The sequence below is a fragment of the Poecilia formosa genome, unplaced genomic scaffold (genome assembly GCF_000485575.1).
Source record: "Poecilia formosa unplaced genomic scaffold, Poecilia_formosa-5.1.2 Scaffold91, whole genome shotgun sequence".
NCBI lineage: Eukaryota > Metazoa > Chordata > Actinopteri > Cyprinodontiformes > Poeciliidae > Poecilia > Poecilia formosa.
In genome coordinates this window covers 318220-341559 of record NW_006800030.1, presented here as the reverse complement: position 1 = coordinate 341559, position 23340 = coordinate 318220, and the positions used below count along the sequence as shown (strand labels likewise).

Here is a 23340-nt window from a genome sequence, read left to right as displayed (position 1 = left end):
GGTGTAATAAGTCCTGTTGGAATGAAATGTGTTCTATAAATTAGAGGAACATGGTTCCTCTAATTTATAGAGGAATTTTATGGTTTGAATTTCTCTTGCTCTGGCAGAAAGAAGCCATGACAAGTCAGAACATGCAAAGCTTTTTTTTGTTTGTTTTTTGTTTTTTTCTGATGTGATTTCAGACCCTCTGACAGGGCTGCAATGTTCGATTTTCACCACATGAGGGCACTTCAGTACAATATTTCGAAACATACCACGTTTCATTTCTCTTTCTTTTTTTACTTTTTACACAAGTTTGCATGTTGGGCATTGGTAACAGATTTCAAAACATCTTATTTATAAATATAATAAAATTGTCCGTCCAACTCATTCCCATCAGCTCTCAGTTCCATAATGATCTAAAGGTAAATGAAAGTTGGAGTTGTTAAAAAAGGGATTCAGTGAATGTGGAGGTTTTCTGTGAAATGTCTTCTCCAGTAACTCTTAGAGGTTTTATGTACCGCAGGGGAAGTATTCTAATTGTAGTATTTATTATTGTTGACACCACACTGATTTACAGAAGAAGAAAAGACATGGTGAAGTTGGCAGAGGAGTTAACATCAGTTAGTATTTATTGTAAATGTACCTGGGAGGGAATCCTGAAATAACTGCTGTAGTATCACATTGAATGTGTAAAAGGACTTCATACAAGTTCATTATTGCTGCATTTGTGTCAAAGGAAGTGACATAGTTTCATATCTGGCCATGTGTAAGCTCACTTAAAGTCTGGTAAAAAACAACAAACAAAAAAAAACAGCTACTTGTTCCAAGAATACCCTTTACATCGTCCAGAGGATCTGGACCCTCTGCTATTGAGAAATGATCGCTTGCTGTTGAAGTTTGTAACAACTGGATCTGATTTTACCCAATCGGTAATGTTTGGCCATGGTGTATGTTATGCACCACCTCATTGAAGCTTACCAGAAACTGTGTTGTAAACAACCCTTATTGGCTGAGTTGGGTCATGACAGCTCTGCCAGCAATAAAATGTCTTAAACATTCCTCTTGCTCCGACTGACACTGTTCAATATGTGGTCAACACAGAAATTCAACTGCAGAAATCAAACTCGATGGGAAAATTGCGAAGGAAGCCAATTGCCAGGAAGCATCATCTACCCACTGACATGGGTATGATACTTCCTGTCTCCTACAGAAAGGTTCTTGTGGGTTTATGTGGTTTAGTTGAAGAATAATTAGTGCAGTTACCTGAAAACATTCTGGAATTGTGTTGGCCATAGGATGTAAGTGGTGTACTGTCTTTTTCCTCTCCCTGTTTTTACAGAAATGTCCTTAATGTTTACAGAAACATTAGAAATAAAATGGAGATGTGGAGAAAGGGAAAAGGTAAACAGCTTTAAAAGCTGCTGCTGATGATTACAGCAGCGTAACCGGTGAGTGGGCTCAGAAACAAACGCCTCGGGACTCATTATTCACCACAGTGACTGAATGTTGGCAGACATGAACCTCAGCAGACCTTTAACATGCCAGGCAGCTCTGAATCCACTTGGCTACAGGACACAGGTACCTGCTCTGGAAATGTCCTTCCTCCTCAAAGTTATTGTTGCTTGGTTCAGAAGAATCCAGTATATTTAAATATGATCCCTGCAAGTCATTAGCCTAATTGATCCATATTTTGTATTCATCCCTGTCCACAGTGTCTGTTTGCGTGGTGTTTCTGTGCTCTCTGCTAGACTGTAATCATTTCCCTTGCTGACTGAGTGGGAGTTTAACTCTCTAATGCTCCCACCTCTTATATCCTGATCAACACAAACAGCTGCCACTGCTTTCTGCTTCTTATGATTGATATATTCTCATCTAGACATGGAACTCACCTGTTGCCTAGAAGCTTATCTCACTAAACATCTCAGGAGATTACTCAGTTCCCAAGGTGCTCTGGGAAAAGATGAGAATATGGGTTGAAGAGTAGAGGTGGGGGGATCGATCCGAAATATCGATACTGATACTAAGTCAGTATCGATTCTGGGATGGTAAGATCAATACTTTTAGTTTCAGATTGAATTTATTTTATCTAGTGTCTAAACTTTTATTTTTGTTTATTTGCTCTCAAGTTATATTTTTTTGCAGTGTAGTTGGGAAATAATTTGCACACAGATCATGTTTATATGTTAGTAGAGTATCTTATAGATAGCTACAAACTTTGTCCAAATTCTGTCCAAGGTTTGAACAAAAATAAATCAAAGGAAAAACACAACGGGTCTGAAGTTTGATGATATATCAAATTTAAATCAAAAGTATTGGTATTAGCAACACAATCCCTGTATTTACTTGGTATTGGATCAATACTAAAGCAGTCAGTATCACCACCTGAATAGCAGAGGTCACTAACTTTGTACAGTGTATATCTATATACCTCCAAACTCCATGTGAGCTCAAGAAAAGTGTGTAAAAATGATCCTTTTTGATAAAGATTCCAGATACAATAGCTTATTTCATCTCAAGTTCTCTGCTATGCTGCCACCAGGCTGTTGGAGGACCATGATGACTTTTAACTTTAATTATTTTCAATTTAATTATTTAGTGAAAATTCACAACATGCCATCTCAAGGTCCTTTCCAAAAAGTCAATTCAATCCTTTACACTTCCATTCTCATTGATCCTAGTCAAGTAGAATTTAGTATTTTAATGATTACAAAAATATATATATACCTGACATTCTTTCTCTAACTGTAGCTTTTAAACAAACAACAATGATTTGGGCAATTATAATAATAATTTATTTTATTTATAATGCCTTCATATCAAATTGAAATCTCAAAAGGCTCATTCACTCTCTGTCGATTGCAACACTTGGGACAGTCTGATATGTGAGGCTTTCTGACCAATACCAGCAGGCAAGGTGGGTGAAGTGTCTTGCTTAGGGTCAAAAACGACGAGGGAATCAAACCGGCAACCGCAGGGCGAACTCCTGCAGCCGCTTCAATTCAACCAGTAATTTGCTTAACTGAGCTAAAGCAAAGTAAGCTAGGTCAGATTATATGTGTGTTTTAGACGGTGAATATAAACTTCTGGTTTTAACTTAATCAAAAAGTCTAATTTTGCATGAATTAAAAAAATCTTTTATTTATTTATTTATTTATTTATTTATTTATTTATTTATTTATTTATTTATTTATTACATCATTACCATTTAATACTCCTGTTACAGATTTGCTGACCTTACAGCACAAGAAACATTTCTTTCTGGATAGACTTTTTTTCTTTAAACTTTCTTTTTTTAAAAAAATTAATAATAAAATAATCTAACTTGGAACTGTGCATGATCGACCTCGAAGAAATTCCCATGAGCTCAGACCCGCAGATCGCACTTGTCCGACCTGGCCGCCCCCCGGCGCCGGCGTCCTCTTCTCCGTGTGGGCGGAGTTCCATCCCCCGACCTTCTCGAGCAGCCGCTGCCTAGGCAACCGCAGAGGCATGCATGCGCAGGAAGGAGGGCCCGTCAGCCGCACAGAACGCTCCGAAGTCAGCAGCGGGGATCTGAGCGACGTCCTGCCCGCTGCTGGGGGAGACACGGACCGGGCTGCCGCGGATAGAGGAGACGCTCCCATCGACACGTTAAAGCCGAGCTCATCTTCCTGCAGCTGCACCCGGAGCACAGGCTGATTCTAGGTGAGTCTGCTCTGCCACGGAAGGGCAACTTTTGACTCTGGGCTTTTATTTCCAACAAGAGAGATCAGCCTTAAAAAGGAAGAAAAGTGGAGTGAGTTGACATGATGCAGGACCAGTTAACACAGACCAGTTAACACGCTGCCCAGCAGTGGCTCCCAGTGGACAGTAGACCATCTGAATGAGCTCAACCACAGGGGAAAGGGAGGAGAGAATTCCCAGGTTCTGCCTCCCAACACTGACCTTATTGAATAAATTTCTTTAGATTTTTATATTTGTGCATGACTCTGAAACTTTTAAATGTCTGCAAACTGCTCCTGTGTCTTTACAACAGCTTCCTCTAAGCAAGGCAACATCCTAACTTCTTTGCAAGTTTGGTCTCAAGTGCAGATCTTCTTCCTCGAACCTAGATTATTTTTTTTTTGTACATTGGATATGTGAAAGGGATCATGGCAAAATTAAACCAGACTAATATTCCAAATCTTTTATCTTACTAACTGGCTGTTCTGTTCCTCTTCAGTCTTGACTCTTTGGATTTGTAGTTTTATTTAATCAGTCTAAAGGGGCAGTATTATGTATTATAGTGCCATTTTATAGCACAATCAAGTTACTATTACCTTCAGTTGTCACAAAAGTGCTGCATATATCAATTATGACCTGAAATAAATTTGACTTTAATATTTGATGCCTTGCAATTGGGCCTCCGTCTCTTTTAAAACTCCTTCTCTTTCTGAAACTTCACCTTCAGGAAGTCATCACAACACTCCTTCTAACAATGCTTTTTTATTTTTATTTTTTTTTACCAGCGTTGTACTGAGAAGTAGCCTGTATGATATGCAGTTCCACCAAGTGTTTGCTAAATGCTTCTGACTAGTCTGAAGGAGCTGAGTGGGGGAGGGCTGCTCTGTGAGCAGCCCTCCCCCACCCAGCTTCAGCTTCAGAAGCTCTGAAGCTGGGAACCTGCAGCTCTGAGGAGGAGCTACATTTCAAAGGCGGGGCTAGGTTCATCCAGGCGTTTTGCACAGTTGAATGGTTGCCATGGAGATTAAAAGATTTCTCAAACATGCACGAAAGTATCAAGAAAACACTCCATGTGTGTTTTTGATTATTGAATGACCACACAAAACAATAAACATAAGGAAATAAAATGTCAGGATGTAAAACTCAAAAGTTGATTTGACATAACACTGCCTCTTTAATAAGTTAACATTTTAACCAGGTCCAGGATAGGAAACAGTTACTTTTTTCATGGAAGTCAGATATTTGTCTTAGTCTCTGTGAAAGTTGGCTTTTTTCTTGTTAGTTTGGTAGTCGGTAAGATGAAGTAGCGTGATGAAAGCACTTCCTGTCACTGAGCCGTGGCTGTGAGGGTGTGATGAAGCCGGGCTGCTGCAGGACTCAAACTGAACTGTAACTGAAGCTCTGCAGACATCGCCCTTGTCTCTTTCATGTATTAACACATTTCATCTCCGTTGTGATGGTGCAGACGTGAGACGCCAGTCAGCCTTCCTGCTCCCTCGCTGTCACTGTGTTCTGCCTGCCAGCTGTGTGTTAGGTAGCTTCGTGGTTGTGTGTCTGTCCTCATTTGTTGTTGCATGTATGTGGTTCCTCCTCAGTTTCTGCAGAGGCCTGTGGTTTCACCCCCACCATCTACAGGATGCACATGAATAATATGTTAAATCAGTGGAGTAAGTACTTAAGTATTCACACGCTCTCCAGCCTTTCCTTACACTGTAGTGGTTTATAAAACTGTTCCTGCACCTCAGACCTTTAAACATTTTGTCACTTTTCTCAGATTTTGTGTACCAGACCAAAACTAAGGAGCATAAGCACAGAAGCAAATGATGATGATTTGCAATTTCTTTTACTGATAAACTAATATGATAAAAAGTGTGGTGTGCACTTCACTTGTATTTAGCCACAATTATTCTGATACTCGGGGTCTCCCTCAGAAAACCTGCAAAGCCCAGTGATAGGGTCACTTACAGGCCCACCATGTTTTTGAGTTAAAAAATGTTTGAAAATATGGCTAGGTAAAAAAAGCTACAATTCAAATAGACATCAATTTTTTGCACTTCAGTTGTTTCATCCAAATTAAAGGGTCCAAAAATTTGTAATCCATGACTTGTCACTTCATTCAGTGAAGTTATGAGCGTGTAGATCAGGGTTACTCAAATATAAATCTTAAAGGTCCACAGAGACACTTTTAAAATAGTCAAAGGTTCAGGTGCTGTGGTTCTGCAGGGGCAAAGCACAACCCAGGTATGGAGGCCAAGTCCTCCATGCATATGTCACAGGTTCAAGTCCCGGCCTGGTGACCTTTGCCACATGTCTTCCCCCTCTCTCATTATCCACTTTCCTGCCTAATCACTCTCAAATAAAGGCTGCTAGAGCCAATAAACCTTGAAATAAAATAGTCTAAGGTCCAATTATTGGCCATGGCCTGGTGACCTGTCCAGGGTGACCCCGCCTCTCACCTGCTGACCATGAGAGATAGGCACCAGCACCCCTGGTGACCCACTAGGAATGAGGGTGTAAGATAATGTCCATTTATTACATTGATCAAGCCAGAAACTCTCGTAATCAAAAGTTTATTTCCACACAAAACATTTTTTCTGGAATTTCTTAAAAAAATAAACTCCAGCAGCTCTAGGGTGATTCTAGGAACTCAGGAATTTAAAAATGAAGGTTTCTTGTACTTATCCACTCTGAGTGAGCACTCCTTTACTATTAGTTGTTGAAGAACGGCTTCTTCATAATGCCACAGGAAAATAAAGATTTCTTAAATCTACATGAAAGAATCAAGGCAACACACCAGCATTGCTGTGAGAGCTAACTGTTAGAAGAACATCAGATGAGACCAAACTTAAATCAAATATATTTTTGGCCCATATGCTAAATACTTTTTGTAGTGAGAATCTAAAACTTGTGCACATCAGTCTGTTGACGTACACAAAACCCCAAAGTACCTGCAAGTGTAACTTCTCTGAAAGCTGGTTGGACAATGTTTTGATTGGGTTGGGAGGACTACAATTGGATATCACACTTTTTAATTTTTATGTTTGAAAAGTCTTACTTTTCTGTCAAAGTTCTCATATTTACTTCGTGTTGGTCCATACTACAAAGTTACTGTGAAACACTTTAAGGTTTATTGTTCTACTGCAGCCAAAGGTGTTGTTGTCAGGAATGTCTTTAAAAGAAAATATTTGGATTGATGCTCAGCTCCTCTCATCTCTCTGACCCTGAACTGTGGCCTAGTTAAAGGACAGGCCCTGATGTTTCTGCATCACAGCCATCTCACTGCCTGCTCTGAGTGTTTAATCAGGATGAAATGCTGCTTTAAGCAGATGAACGCACTGTACTGCAAATATGTTTAGCTCTGCATTGTCCTGAAATAGGATGTATTTTGCTCAGCATCCAGCATGTCTGAACATGTCCAGAGACGTTGTGTCAGAGTAGTGTCCTGTTACCTGCCCTCCGCTCAGGCCCTTTTTCATAACGATGTGGCCTTTTTATGTAGGAAATCATGGTTTTCAGTAATCATCCTTCATGATCTCCCCTGGTGTTATGCTCCATTATGACCTAAAGCTGCTCTGATCTGGGATTTTTTTCCCCCACTCATGCTGTACCCATGCGTTGCCATTTCATCCTATCCTACTTCTTTTGTACTTATAATCAAACTCATTTGCACTTAAATTATGGTGAATCAGTTTATCTTTCTATGTACTGAACTCTACTTGTGAATTCTGGTGATAAAACTCCTGATCAGTGGCATTACAAGGTTTATTTACGAGGCTGAAGCCTCCTAAAATATTCTTAAGTTCTTAAATTATTCGGGGGATTTTTTGTTGTCATTATTACTATGTTTTTTTTTGTTTTTAGAAAAAACAACTGTCAACAAGTTCTTTATATAATGGATCCAGTATATGAGTTTAAATAAATAATAATACATGAAGTATGATTTTTAACTCAAGTACGGTAATAAATCCATGAATTTCTGCAATATGTCATAATTGAATAATGTAGGAACTGGTGAAGGTGAGACAGTCATGACAGTTTGTACAAATGTTCTTCAAGGACAACCTAACAATTTTTGATGTTTGAGTAAGGGTGGACATTTATCTTATCATGTATCATTTATCATGATAAATTTCTTATGATAAGAATTTTGATTTATTATCCTCATGATAAATTCCCATGAATGATGCTTAGACCCACCAGCAGCCTCTCTGTGTTTTTATGACACTTTGAATATTCCTGCTGATGTTTCTATTTTTTTTCTGCCTAGAGGCAGATAAATATTAAAGTTAAAATAAAGTTGCTTTCTGTGTTGCAGTTAGCTTCCCTGTTGCCTTCTGACTCTCCATCCTAATCCGGTGTTGAGTTATGGACTTTTCTCAGTTATTATTACTGTTATCACTCCAGATAAACAAAGATCATAAATGTGTTTCTTTCTCAACTGACTTCCCGGCTTCTTAGACAGGGCCCACCAGTAAGATGCTAATACTTGCGTATTTTATTTGTATTGCTGTATTTGAAGCAATTATTGACATCACTAATTGCTTATGCACAATTAGTGATGTCACTGGTTGCACAACACCATCCTGTCTGCAGCATGGTGTTGTGGCCTCAGCCTGAAATCTGATCCAGTAATGGTTATTGGGTCCATTACTACCAACTGAACTGGCCCCCACCATGAAAAATGATTTTTCCTACATGGCATGAACTCGACAAACTTTGCAGCTCGGCTTGAGTTCTGGGTGAGGTCTGGGCTGTCATAGTGGTAAGAAACTGTTGACAGTAATAGCGATACATTGTGTGGTCTCTGCAATTTTCCTGACCTCTGACGTCCTTTCCATCCCACTCAGTCATTTTGTACAAGTGACGTATTGTTTATCAGAGAGAAATTATCTGTGCTGGGAAAAAAAACAAACAAAAAAAAACCAACAAAAATCCCCACTCTGTCTGCTGGCATTCTCAAAGCGGTCGGGGCGTCACTCTGTTGTGTAATATAATCTGCCCGTTTTTTTAGCTCGCTGCCTAACCACAGAGATAGAAGCTGCCAGGGGTGGACAGTCTCAGATTCCCTAAAGGCCTGAACGCAAAAAAAAAAAACCTTTGGTTTATGATGTTTACAGCCACCAACAGAACAAAAGGAGTTTCTCGTATAGATGGTGTGTTTTATTGCTGTGATTCAGTTTAGTTTAATACAATTCACAACTTTCTTTACATTCTAGTCTGCATTGGTATTTTTTGTCAAAATGCAACTTCCTTTTGAGTTCAATTGAACTGAGCTGATTTGAATTCAATTTGGAAACATCCAGGAAGTTGCAGGACATTGTTCCTAAATGCAGGACTTAAGTCTTAAAGTCTCAATATGCAACATTCAGAGAACAGTACTGAAATCTCAAAAGCATCATTAAAGTCCACATTTATTTCCCTGTCTCTTAATTCTTAAGTTTCTGATTGGTTTGAAAACTGATTTAAGGGGAGTGGTAGCTAGCATAATCTCCTCAAAATTAAATTGTTTAAACATTCCCACGGTGTATCCCTGCTGCATTTCCTTCCCATAGCTTCTACTGTTGTGTCTCCCATGGAGCTTGGGTTGCAACACTAACCACTTATTAGTTGGTGTACCACAGAGCAGGACATTTTACAGCCATAATAGAGTTGTGTCTAAATGCTTCCATCCTCATTAGGGTTTTGGAATCTCTGGGAATTATTTCATCTCTAAATCTCCAAACATGAAAATGTTGAAGGGAAATTACAAAATGGTGTAGCCTAAGAAAGATGCAAATGGTGTGACCTAATCTAAACCTAACCTAAACTGGATGTACAAGACAAGAAGTAAACAGTAATATGAATAAGAATAACTAATTTTATTTATAATTCCCTTTATATCTAGTTGAGATTATTGTCCTCAAATCTTTAAGTGTTGACAAATTGTAACACCCGCATCAGAACATCTCCAGAACCTCGGCTCTCATGATGTTTTCTGCAACTGGTCACTGATGCACATGCAGAGTATACATTGATCCATGTGGTTTGGTCCAACAGATAAACCACTGTAGTTCAAATTACTGAGTACACAGTGCATCACCAGTAGCGGTGTCACTGCAGGTCATAATGTTATGCCTGACTGGTCCGTTCACCTTTTCCTGTACATAACTTGTGTTACTGAGGAATCAGTTCTCATGGAGATCCACAAATAACCATTTTGTAATTATGGGAAGTGGCAGGCACAGGCCTCTTGACCTTGCCTGCCACCAGGCTCATGTTCCAGCTGACCTCAACGTTTCTGTTTGTGAGGGGTGGGCCCATGAGGAGATGGCTTACAGTGGCTCTTTTAAGGCTGGGCCAGCCTTAAATTGGGCCTCACTCATTTTGCTCTATAACAAAATGAGTCAGGAGCTAAGACTCAACCATCAGGAAGTTACTAGGATGCTCTCAACCCCAGGCCTGGTACGAGAAACGTCCTCTGTTCCTGGGTGAGGTACCCTGTTTCTCATGAAACGTGTCGTTTGGTCTACAGAGTTTGCTGTGTTTTCAGGGCAGTGCTCTGGTTTGCCTTGGTGGAAAAGGAGCTGAGCTGAAAAGTCCAACTCTCACCTATTGTTCTGGGTTGGGAATCATTACTACTGAAGTGCTTTGAATCACTCTGTATGCTAGCTATGCTAGTGTACAGTGAATGAATGTTGCTCTATAACAAAATGAGTCATCGGTTTGGGAAAAAAATTGTGTGATATAAGTTAAAACATTCAATTTCCCTCTGGGATTAGTAGATTTTTTGTTTTGAATTTGAGGCTGCATGGCTGTAGATCAGTGGTGCCCAAAGTGGGTCCTCGAGGGCCGGCATCCTGCATGTTTTAGTTCTCTCCCTGGTTTAACGCACCTGGATAAACTGATGGCTCATTAGAAGGTCTAAGAAGAACAATTGACATACTGAAAAGGTTGTTACTACCACCAGGGAAAGAACTAAAATGTGCAGGATGAAGGCCCTCGAGGACCCACTTTGGGCACCCCCTGCTGTAGATGATTCAGGGTTATACTGCTCGGCCTGCTGGGTGTTTTCAGTCTGCAGTGTCTTAACTAAGAAAAGATGGACTGAGAGTCCACATTTTCTATTAAGTGCTTCTTGCCTGACGACAGCCAGGCAGTCAGGCAGTGCTATGTGTGCCGCTGGTATAATTTACACCTTCTTGGTGGAACGAGACACAGCTTAGTTTTTGTTTTTTGTTTTTGTTTTTTTTTTCCACACACTTGACTTGTATCATGATCACTTCCAGTGAGAATTTTAGATTCAACCACCCTGACATCACCTCATGATGTGATGTCCCCTGACCACTTCAAACAGGACATGTACTTTAAAGTAAAATGCAAGAAGACTCTCCATAGTCCTCATGTTTGTATACTTAGCTCCAGGGAAAACAGTCTTGCTTTGGTGTTGGCAGTGGAACTTTAATGGGTGCTGTGGAAGCCTTTCCAGGAAGTCACCATCTGGTCTCTGAAAACCTTGGCATTACTTGTTTGCCCTGACAGGTCAGGCTCAGTGCTCACTGTTTGTCTAACCTTCCCACTCAGTCTGTAAAGAAAAGAAAAACAGACAGATCAAGCTGTTGCCAGGCCATCCGATGCCTCAAAACATTAATGTATTCTGTTGGGATTTTATACAGACACAACAAAAATGGAACAAAAATATATTTGGAGTAATGTATACACAGACCTCTTTGCTTTGACACCCTTAAATGGAATTTGCTTCAAACTATTGCTCTCAGAAGTCACCATGTAACCAATTAGAGTCCACTTGGGTGTAATGTAACTTCAGTATGAAGTGAACCAAACTTTCAAAAAAAGAACAGTTTCTGACCCAGACATGGTGTTAGAGATAAGGTCCCCATGTTTGGATGGAGAGACGAAGTGGAAACCAAAACGTAGAAATACTATTCTGTAAATTAATCTCTTATTTTCTTTTAGAAAGTTAATTCGTTTGAATTTAATTAGTCGCACAAACAGAAAGCAGTAGGCTCTGTTGTTCACACTAGAGGTATGCGATGCTAAATATTTGGTGTCGGTAAAAATAGCCCCAGTATTACTGATACCAATATAATTCAAGTTTGACGCCATTAAACTTTTGACCTCTTGGTGTTTTTATGGGCTTCCTTTAAAAACATTGTTAATAAATAGTACTGAATTTGGACAAAGTTATTGGTGTCTGAAAAATGAATAACATATTCAGGGGTGACTGCAGGATATTAAGGGAGGATAGGTACAAAACTATCACTGCACCTGACCCACAAGAACACAGTTTAACTCTCCTGCAGTCTTAGCGCGATGCTCAGGAAGAGCGCAGCAGATGTCACTGTCGGCCAACTGAGTGACCCGTCAGCTCTTCAGTATGCGAAACCTCCCTCCCCCAATAAAAAGGTGTGAAACCGGCAACCAAGCCATAACCACGCAAACGTAAAAAGTTCACACAACCCCTCTTAGGACTGCGAGAGACAAGTCAGTTACTCATTTTTAGCTAGTTTCACTGTATAGTCACATTTAGCTTACAGAAAGATCACCAAGCCACCTAATAAACAAAAGTAAACTGACCAATAAGACTTAGGTTTAGGACGGCCAGGTGCCCACCCTACAGACACATAGAGATGTGGATTATGTACAGGATGTTTTGACACAAAATAACTTTTTTCTCCACAATTTTGTTAATGGTAAAGAGGGTTAAATCATAAAAAAAATCCAATAACTATAATTCCAATAACAATAATTTCTCCAATTTTTTTTATTTAGAGGAAAATCTCAAGATATGCAGAGTGCATACAGCTGTACAGCTGCAGGTGCTACTTAGCATATTAACATGACAAACAGAAACAATAGAAAAACATATTTGTGTGCATCTTGTCCTTCATGAACAAAGTGCAAAAAGTTATCACTTGAGAAGAAATCAAAGCAAAAACAAACAGCCAGGACAGAAAAGCAGGCAAGATGACAAAACAAAGGAGAGAAGAGAGGCACAGAGTGACAGATTCAATGGCTGCACTGTAAGCATTTCTCTCTGACAGCATTTCAGCTATAATTGTTTAGTCTGAAGCCAAATGAACAAAAGCAGCATGAATAGCTGGGGGAGAGTCCCCCGACTTGATTGTTAAAAGCTTGTTGATTGTGTTAGCGTGTCAGCGTGCGCTTTCCACCGTCGTCATTGTGACTGTAGAGTGAACAGAGTCTGACCTACTCTGCTGTCACGCTAGCTCACTATGGCCGAGCGAAGGTCAGGATGAAGGCAAGTCAGGACTCACCTGAGAGGAGAACAATTATTATTAAAGTTTCAGCTACAATTAATGATTCAGCACAGGCACAAAAAAAATTACAGTAACATGGAAAAAGATGTGAAAATAAAGGTTTATTGAGAATAACCAAAGAAATATAGTGTTGTGAAAAAAAACGTTTTGGATACTCCAACTCATTTTAATCAGACAAAAGATAACCTGAGTGTTTTCCAGGCACAATTGTTCTCTGTTATCTTTGAAAGTACAGTCACTGTTGACTCACTTAGTAGAACAGATACTATTTCAAAACGCTCTTTTTCCAACAATACTGCAGAAACTTTTAATCAAATCTTCTCTTCCTCCTCACCTTTATGCTGTAATCATGTAGGTGTGTTGGTAGATGACATCCATTCTAAAGCTTCAGATATTATTGATTGTACTGAGGTGTAGATGGTGTCTGGTAGAAACAAATCTCTATGGAGACATGTGCAAACTGTCGTTGGGCCGAATGTAAATGATGTAAAACTCAACTTCACGTTTATTATGAAATCTACAAAGACAGCAAAGCTATCACTCAACACTAAAACATGCTAGGGGAACATTCTTTGGGGAATTCATAAAAAAAACAAAAAAAAAAACATTAACAATACTCAAGATTTATTTGAAACAGTTGACAGGCTCACAAACCCTCCTGTGACCAAACCACCAAACATGACCTGCAATGAATTTGCCAACTTCTTTGCAGAGAAAATAAAAAAATAGAAGATTAATGTGCACATCCACACTAAATCGAATATCAATACTATGCCCAGACGTAATAAATGCAGAAAAAATTAACTCAATTTCAACTACTTAAATATAAAAGCTATTCATTAAGCTCCTCTTTCTGCTGTCTTGATGTCATGCTGACAACTTTCCTTAACTTTCCTACTGCAGAATTACAGGCCGATCTCCAACCTTCCATTCATCAGCAAAATGATTGGAGAAGTTGTTTAAACAGTTAAATAGCTTTCAAACTATAACTAACTGCTTTGGTGTCTTTCAGTCTGGTTTCTGTACTCACCACCGTACTGAGAATGGCCTTTTATGCGTTATGTATTCTTTAGTACTGGACCAGAGTGTTCTGCCCTACTCTCCCGTCATTTCAATAAGATGTCAAATGCTGCACTGAGGTCCAACAGAACCAGCACTGTGGATCTTCCACAGTCTGTGGAAGATCCACAGACTGTGGACAGTGGTGGATGTTATTCATATGGATGTCATTGGTGGACAGTGGTGGATGTTATTCATATGGATGTCATTGAACACTTTGACTGTCCTTTGTTTTGATTCCTTTGTTTCAATATGTAGCATCTCATCGAAGTCACGTGGAGAATGTGGACCCCTGTTATTCAATATCTATATGCTTATCACACAAAATGAGTTTAGCTGCCATAACTATGCAGATGATACACAGCTCTACATTATGATGTCACCAGGTCACTCAGAACCATCCAAGCACCAAACACATAAATTTCACAAAACATCTACGCTCATGTACATGTATGAGAGGAAAGACATGCTGAAGTTTAGACTGAAACCTTTTGAATAAAAATGTATAATTTTGTAATATTATCCAGATTATCCAGAGACGTAACGTTTCCCCTCTTCATCAAGGCGCTACCATAAAAAAATCACAGCTACAAGTCTCTGCCTGAGGTGAATGATCATCTCAGCCTTTTTTTTTAAAACCTCACATGATGCAGCATCTTTGTTTCTGCCTGTAGAGTGGAAGCACTTTGCCTCATCTATGCAGTTAATAAGTGGATGGTGAGGCCGGGCCTTTCATGAGCTTCTCTTTCATCCAGGGTCGCTTTCATGCTGATAAATGCATCAATTGCCCTTTTGCTTGTCTTCTTTTGTGACGCCTTGATTGGTTTTAGTTGCAGTGGAAATTCTGCTTCAACAATGAAGACATCAGATTGAGTAAAAATGCTAATAAAATTGAATTATGTTCATTTTTCACATGTGTAGGGCCCCAGTAACTTTGCCGACATACTTGTAAATTCTCAGTTTTTCAAGCTGTCACAAAACTAATAATTAAAATATCTTTTTTTAAACATGTTGTGCTTTTATGATTTTTTTTTTGCTTGATGTACTTAGCATCCTGTTTGTAATTTTACATGCTGTGCAGCAGAGTTTTTGTATGCACATGACGACCCACATCTGCGTGTTTCTCTTTTTCCCAGCAGACGTCTCCAGGATGTGCGATGTGGACTCGTCCTCGGAGCCCAGCAGTCCCACCCTGTATGGCGAGTCTTCAGACAGGTACTGCCATGTGGACCGCTGGCAGAAGCTCCGCACAGCCGTACGCAAACTGGAGTTCTGGGAAAACTTCCGAGCTGAACTCATCGGGAGCGGATTCTTCTCCAGAGTCTACAAGGTATTCCGTCTCGCCGTCCTCCCCCTGGTTTACACGTTGCTGTTCTGCATCTGAGCTGCCATCAAAGCTGGCTTTGTTTGAGCCTCTTAATAAGGACATTCTTGCCATTCTGTGATTGGCCCACCAGCTTTAGAAACTGTGTGGGCACAAAATTCTCCCACCTTACATAATTCTCATTTTGAAGCTAATTTTGCTGCGCAGCAACAGGGAGAGCAAGCTGTCAGAAATGTTGCTGATGAAATGAGCTGGAATTAGTTTGAGGAGTTCATTTGGAATAATTAGAGGTTGAATTTGTCCAGGCAGAACTCGGCTGAGAAGCAGACTTTGTTCTCTGTCTTAACTGTTTTTTTTCTCACCTTCATTTTAAAGCCTCTTCTTTTCGTCCTCATTATTCTTCATCACAGTTAACTTTACTTCTTCCTGCTTCTGTTATTTGGAAATGTAATTACAACTTAGTGGAGTGCGTCATTCTCACTCAGTCGTACCAATCTATGTTTTAACCAGTCCTTCTTGTTCTTACTTTTGCTTTTCATTTTTCTTGAGGCGCATCAATAGTTGTTGTCTACTGAGACGGCTTTCAGAAAGCAAACAGGAAGGGTTTCCTCTGTCTAAAGCATGCCGCTGCTTCTCAGGTGGTTCACAGCACTACGCGGAAGGTGATGGTAGTGAAGATCTACAAAAATGATGTGGACCAAGACAGCATCGTGCGAGAGATCAGCCTGCTGCAGAAGCTCTCTCACCCCAACGTTGTCAGGTGAAAGCACCGACCCTCAGCTCAACAACCACGGCTCATCTAAAACCTCCTTAGTCTGCTGAGAGCAACGTAGTTTGAGACAGTCTCTCCACATGTGGCCTTTTCCTTTCCTTATCCATTATGACAAACACAAAACCTTAACTTTCAGACAACATACATAATTTTCTTTTAAAAATATGAGACACGGTATTAATAAAATGGTCACCTGTCTAAAATAAAGTTTTTTTTGGTATGTTATCTTTTTGCCTAAAGATGATTTATGGGGGAAAAAAGTCTTTTTTGGCAAAAAAAAATGACTTGGGCCATTATTTTAGGAAGGTGACAATATGATATGTTAATAGTTACCAGACAGACAAAAGTCAGCACTGCCGTATGTGAGTTAACAGGCTTAGGAATAAAGGCACAAATAAAATCCCTTCTTTGTTTCAGGTATCTGGGTATCTGTGTGAAAGAAGACAAACTGTACCCCATCCTGGAGGTCAGTTCTGCTTTCTGCTTCTCATGTTTGCCGTTAATACGTTTTTGTTATTAGCTTTTTCTATTACGAAGACAAGAAATAAGAAATGTTGATCTGATATACTATGATCACCATGAAACTGTTGTCATCCAACCAATGTGTTCTAGTTTCTTACTTTTAATGTGAATTCTTCATTATCATTTTTTAAAGAAATTCTTTATGAAAATCGGCTTGCAGATAAATTGGTGCACCCTTACTGGCCAGACAGCAGATAATCGCCTGTTGATGAAGGTTTGAGATTCATGACCTGCAAGTCTTCACTGTGGACCATGAAGGTCCACTGACTGGACAAAAGCTCACATGTTTAACTCCATTGTCCAAAGTGACAAATCCTCTGGATTTTCTTAGCTTTTTTTTTAAAGTGGTGTACTTGTGATCCAGAAGTGAGTCTCACAGTTCTGTTAGTGAAAACATCCACATCGTCAAGATCAACCTATGCAGTGTGTTTAGGTCACTTGGTCCAATTAATCTTGTGTTTGGTCTCTCTGGGTGCCTTCACGACAGACATGATAGGGCTTGTCAGACAGCATGAGTACTTATTATGGTTATGGTTACACATAATGGGCTAATCACCCATTAGGTGTAAACTTCTGTTTGTGTGATGCGTTTTTTTTGACGCAGCCCTTAACCTGAACACTGGCTGCATGTTTCAGTACGTAAACGGCGGCTGCCTGGAGGAGCTTCTGGCCAGGAAAGATGTTCCTCTGTGCTGGAGAGAGAAGGTGGACCTGGCCTGTGACATCAGCAGAGGAATGATCTACCTGCACTACAAGAACATTTACCACAGAGATCTGAATTCAAAGGTGAGATCACCAGACCTGCGACCAGAACTCAGACAGCTCTGTCATCAAAACTGGAGACGATGTCCAACAACCTGAGTTTTGGAAATATTTTTACACTTGACGGAGTACTGAAGTAATGACTGGTGGTGTGATGACACATCAGAGTCATCCCATCAGACAGGACAAGAACTGATTGGTTACTTACCAGGTATTAAAAATCAAAAAGTCCACTTTCAGTTTAGTTAGAATAAAATGTTTCACAAATAACAAACAATTTAAAATAATCTACATTCATCTTGAAATTATTGGGGACTCAAACTAAGAAACTGTCAGATTTTCAGGCGTAACAGAAACACAATACAAAGGTTCCAGTTCAGGGCTTTTGTGTGTTAAAATAGAAAATTTCATTAACTGTGTCAAAATATTTAACGTCTTAAAATATATGTAAGTAATTAATGAAATGAATGCAATAATTTGGCTGATAGTGTTTCCTAGGCTTCCATTATTCAGTGGTCCTTGCCACCCCCCTCCACACCACCAGTTGCTAGCTGTACCCCAAACTGCTCCACACACCGCTCTCTCTTCATGTGTTTTATTTTGATTCTCAGAAGTTATTGTTAAAGCAGATTTTTATGTGACCATCAGTATTCTCATGTTTCTATGGTTTTACTGCGTTTCTGAACAAGTTCAGTTGTGTTTGTGAGACACGTTTTCAGTTCTTTGGACAGAATAGTGTCTACTTAATGTTTTGAGGGCAACATTAGACAACAGCTGGGCTTACTTTTGTGTAATTTTCCACTAGTTCTGGTTCATGACTTAAACGCGTCTTCCTCTTCATGTACCCAGGTTTTTGCTTCAGAACGTGGCTATCATGACAAAAAATAACTGATGCATCTTGACTTTTTTGTTCTTTTCTGAATAAAAGATTACTTTCTATTCCCTACCTGCTTAATGCCGCATGCTTGTTCTTGTATAAATTAAGGAGAAACAAGTGTGACCCATATGCTGTGGAAATAATACACTTGTTGCCCGCAGCATGACTTTAGCTCTGAGACTGGAAGTAAGCACACAGATATGAATATTTGCACAGGGGGTCTCTATCTGTCCAGCTCTATGTTTATAGTTTGTTTTGCATTTTACCTGAATTAATTCCAGCACTGACCCTTCGCTGTACATTGAAGGAAGTCTCTGTTTGCGTGTTTATTCTCAGTGAAAGTATGAGGCCTTGAAGAGCCTCCATAAATTGTTGTGTGGGTGAACTTGTGTGTAGGTGCTGACTCTCCTCCGGTTGCCAGGCTTTCCAGAAGAAGCCACCAGAAATGCAAAGCAACATCATGACAGCCTCTGTTGTTATGTTAATAGATTGTTGCTAACTGCAGACTGTTGGCTGTCACCCAGTGGCTCCTCACTTGGCTCCAGTCTAATTCTCTAGAGTTGTTGGTTTGCATCAAACCTCTACAAGGCAAAACCTGCTGATCCAGATAGAATAGAAAGTTTGGATTTCTGTAGACAAAGTGAAAATGGTCTAAACCAGGGGTCCCCAAACTTTTTCCTGCGAGGGCCACATATAACTGTTCCCTTTACTGGTTGGGGGCCGGTCTTAGTTTTTCAAGAAAGAAACCTTAGAAAACTTTTGTTGTTGACCGGGTGTGTGTGTGTGTGTGGGGGGGGGGACTGGATTACTTCCGACGACATATTCGCGTTTGTAGATAGATCTTTACCCAGAATGCAAATGGAAAAAAACCGTGAGCGAAACGGTGACTGGTACTGACTAGTATATATTCCATTGAGGGAAACCAAGTTTCATATCTGCTCAAGAGCCCCCCTGGTGGTTGAAGAAAAATCCACATATATATGAAAAAAAACACTGAATGCTCTCTGGTATTGTTCAGGGGGCCGGACCAAATGAGGAGGCAGACTGGATCCGGCAGGCCGTATCTTGGGGACCCCTGGTCTAAACCATTGTGTTCAAACTGGAGCCCCAGGGCCATTTGTGGCCCCTGGACTGATTTTATGACCACAGCATAGTATTAAATTTAATACATTTTGACAAAAGTTTGACTTTTCAGTTAAAATGTACTTACAAATATGTAAGATGCAACATAAAGTAATCATCTTTTCAAAGATTTCTGGTTTCCTTCTGTTGTCATAGTAACTAGGACCACATTTACTCATTGACTTTTACTCTTTTGGGCCCACAAGTACTTTTGAGCTGATCTCAGCTCCTGCGGCAAAAATGTTTAAACTCTAAAAACAATAAATTACCACATTTATTTGCTCAGTATTATTTCAGTCTCTTGTGTTCACCTCTGTTACCTCAATGATTTTGAAAATGGTTACCTCAGTCCTTTTTTTAGTCATAGCATCCACACTGAAGAGTGTTGTTAGATCTGATAATGCTTACTTATAGTGCATTTACTACAAAACACTAACTAGATCATAGTTTTGAAGGTTCTTACTATGAGTTTAATCAGGCTAGAAAATCATCCAGTTCTGAGCACCATCTGGTAAATATATAAAGTTTCAGACTACATGGTTTCAAAACTCCTAAATGTCAATGGTTGTGTTTCTATAGACTGCAATTTAAAGTTTCAAAAATACATTTGCTTTATGAAACCATGACAGTTTTGGAAAAACTCTTGTTTTTCAATAAAAACTTGTGGGATGAGGTTATTGTTATTGTGAAGTAAACCAGTTTATTTCGCAAAACTGCAATGGAAACACTTTTTTGCATCACACAAATCACATGATCAACAATCGGATGTTGCCGCTGGCGCAAACCATGAAGAAGACGATGACAGGAAGTAGTTGGAGGACGACGGCGTAGCATGATTTTTAATGACTTATCGTGTGAACACATTTATTCCTGTGTGATTTTAATTGCGTTTCTTATTTTATGGAAACACTGCAGTTGCATAATTGTGTTTTTACCAACATTGGCAGAATGTTGACAAAGTTTTGCACACATTTGTTAAATGAAACGCGGCTCGTGACGTTGAAATGACTCCTGAACTGGCGCAGACTCTATGAAGCTGTGAGAAGTCGCCTTCTCTTTGGAGATTTCGGGTTTCCTCCTTTTGTCTGCTGTTCTTTCCATTTCTGTCTCCAAAGCTGTTGATTTTACTGCCAAAGAAGTGACTAAACGGATCTGCTAAATTTAGATCTCAGGTCTTGAAGTGAAGTTTTTCCCTCCGTCAGGCCTCGTAATGAAAGGTTAGCAGAGGGAAGAGGTTTCTCGGATCCGAGCCAGACTACAACCACGTCATTTGAACGCACACAGAGCAAACCCGCTTTCACCCATCAATCCACATGAAAAGCTCCCATTAGACATCACACACATATCTGGGACCACTTAATGTTATGCAATCACATCTCCCACTTCCTGCTTCTCTCTGTCATCACACCTCCTGCTCCCACACTGTAAACAGCCCAGGTTCTGTTTCCATTAAAAGCTGTTGCATTTTATTAAAGAGCAAAATGAGTGATGAAGAGCTGATCAGTGAATTGGAGGTTTCCCTGCTCCACGGCGGCCCACTGGGTCTGGCCTCTGCATGTGGTCCGGTTGAATTATTTAGTGAAGTTAAAAGGTTCTGACAGTCAGAACCTCTTAGCCTTTGATGACAGATAAATGTGAAGTTGCTCCATGAAAACATCTCTCTAACAATGATGACATAATGAATCCATCAAGCTTTTATTTTTTTTAAGTTGTACATATATGCTGCCATCTGCTGTCAGATTCTCACGTTGCGGTTCTCTTCTCATCGGTCCCTCCAGAACTGTCTGGTCCGAGTGACTCCGCGGGGCTGGGAGGCCTTGGTGACAGATTTTGGGCTGGCAAGGGAAGTGGTGGAGCTGCCTGTGAAGGATACTGGCAGGAAGTTGTCATTGGTGGGCTCGGCCTTCTGGATGGCCCCCGAGATGCTCCGAGGAGAGCCATACGACCGCAAGGTGAGTCCTCAGTCATTTCCCAGGAAGGAGTTGTAGTTCTGTGTGCAGGAAGTTAAAGCATTCTTCCTGTGAGCTTCTATTCCCCTACAAAACTGGACTTCTTTTAAACTTTTCTACATTGGAAAAGTTTTCTTCCTAGGGCCCAATGTGTTTTCTATTATACATTAATGACCTTCCCAAAATATATAAGCACTCCAATACTTTAAAGCTGAAGTATGTAGCTTCTCTAATTTTTTTTACATATTTGTTGAAACTGTCACCATGTTGTTGCAGTATGCTGTGAGACAGATCATCTGTAAAAGCTCAAACTCCTCCACTTCCTCCTTGAGCTAACATTGTCTTCTGAAGCACCTGAACACAAACAACCAATCAGAGCCAGGAGGAGGGGCTTAGCACTGTCAATCAATCTCATGTACTCACTGCTAAATATGCTAATGGTAGAGAAACAACCATTAGCATGCTAATGGTAGAGAAACAACTTACTGTTACAGGAAAACTTACTGTTACAGGAAAACCGTTTATCCTCCGTCATTAGTGGTCATTAGTGGCCTATGGTGAATGCTCAGGCTAGTTAGCAAACTAGCCTGAGCATTCAGCACAGGCTCTGCTAGCTGCAGTGTAGCAGAGAGCATAGGGGAAGTAAAATGAGCAGAATCACACACAGTGTGATTGACATCTCCTTCTCCTGGCTCTGATTGGTTGTTTCTAGTCATCACAGGGAGAAGGTCAACTGTTTCACAGATTATCTGTCTCATACCAAACTGTCATAATGTGATGACAGTTTCAACAAATATGTAAAAAAAAAAATATTTTTTTTCTAAAAGTTATGTACTGCAGCTTTAATACATGATGATGCTACTGTTCTTTTTTTTATCTGGCTCAAATATTCAATCTAACAGTCAGTTATATGGAGATCTTCAGCAACTTCAGTGCTGGTTACAAGATAATTATTTGACTATTAATATTTATTAAAAAAAAACTATGTGCATGAATTTTTTTCTCATGTAGAAAAAAAGATGTTTCATTACCAAACCTCCTTCTGCTGTCACGACTTATAAATATCTAGGAGTTATTTTGGATTCTCGTTTGACTTATCACAACCTGCTGCAGGCTGAAGCAAAAATAATGTGTGTTTACTATGAAATTAGGTCAAATTTGTCATCTTCTGTTTGGAATCTTCATGGATGATATTCACAGCCATGTCGTACTGCCTGTCTGCTCTCTTACTAAGGAAGTTTTGGAACCCACAGCCTCTATGATAAGGCCTACAAAATTTATAATAAACTTCCTGTCTGGATACTTTCTACTTTAAATGCTTTAATGTTTCAAATTAATGTATTGTATTAAGTTGTATTTTTAGATTTTCCGAGGTGATAGTTATGTAGCTCTTTCTGCTCTGATGCCTAAACCCAGCCTTGGAAATGATCGCTCAACTCGCTCTGTTAGAAGTGGACACTTACCACTAGCAGCCTTTAAAAACTGTTAATGCCAGAGATACATTTTCTATGTTATAATATTCCACAACATATGAAGTCCATGTCAACACTGGCACTGTGTAAGAAGACTCATCCAGGTCATCCTTTCTCAGTCTCCACTAGGTGTTAACTGACCGAACTGACAGATGGAAATGTGGAGCTTTATGTTGTCGACATCAGTTTGATTAATCTGCTGCTTGGTTCAGGTGGATGTTTTCTCCTTCGGCATCGTTCTGTGTGAAATCTTGGCCAGGATCCCGGCTGACCCAGAGATCCTCCCCAGAACCCAGGTACAGTCCAGAACCAGAACCTAGGTACAGTCCAGAACCAGAACCTAGGTACAGACTATAACCAGAACCAGAACCCAGGTACAGTCCAGAACCAGAACCAGAACCAGAACCCAGGTACAGTCCAGAACCAGAACCAGAACCCAGGTAAAGTCCAGAACCAGAACCAGAACCAGAACCAGAACCCAGGTACAGTCCAGAACCAGAACCCTGGTAAAGACCAGAA

General features: G+C 40.0%; 1 protein-coding gene and 1 long non-coding RNA gene across 5 annotated transcripts in view; one reads left to right on the top strand and one right to left on the bottom strand.

The window, feature by feature from the left end:
- Positions 1-23340, bottom strand: part of LOC107836842 (uncharacterized) — a 75168-nt gene that overhangs the window by 3182 nt on the left and 48646 nt on the right. The gene's annotated exons all lie outside the window — the stretch shown is intronic.
- LOC103141900 (dual specificity testis-specific protein kinase 1-like) lies at positions 3441-23141 on the top strand. Of its 4 annotated transcripts, XM_016674160.1 has the most exons (8): positions 3441-3666; positions 5280-5351; positions 15161-15351; positions 15984-16105; positions 16535-16583; positions 17276-17425; positions 21179-21352; positions 23034-23141. In XM_016674160.1, exons 2-8 carry the CDS (start codon positions 5321-5323, stop codon positions 23139-23141), a joined length of 825 nt encoding a protein of 274 aa, XP_016529646.1. In that variant the 5' UTR covers positions 3441-3666; positions 5280-5320. The 4 variants fall into 4 exon arrangements, with proteins under 4 accessions (XP_016529646.1, XP_007557779.2, XP_016529647.1 ...); XM_007557717.2 differs by lacking the exon at positions 5280-5351 and having other exon boundaries at positions 3443-3666; XM_016674161.1 differs by lacking the exon at positions 5280-5351 and having other exon boundaries at positions 3443-3666; positions 15158-15351.

Bases quoted from the DNA above. Each gene is read 5' to 3' on its own strand.
- LOC103141900 (XM_016674160.1), top strand. From the start codon at position 5,321: ATGCACATGAATAATATGTTAAATCAGTGGA. The intron at 5,352-15,160 runs GTAAGTACTTAA...TTTTCCCAGCAG, and splicing joins TAATATGTTAAATCAGTGGA to ACGTCTCCAGGATGTGCGAT. The intron at 15,352-15,983 runs GTATTCCGTCTC...GCTGCTTCTCAG, and splicing joins TCTTCTCCAGAGTCTACAAG to GTGGTTCACAGCACTACGCG.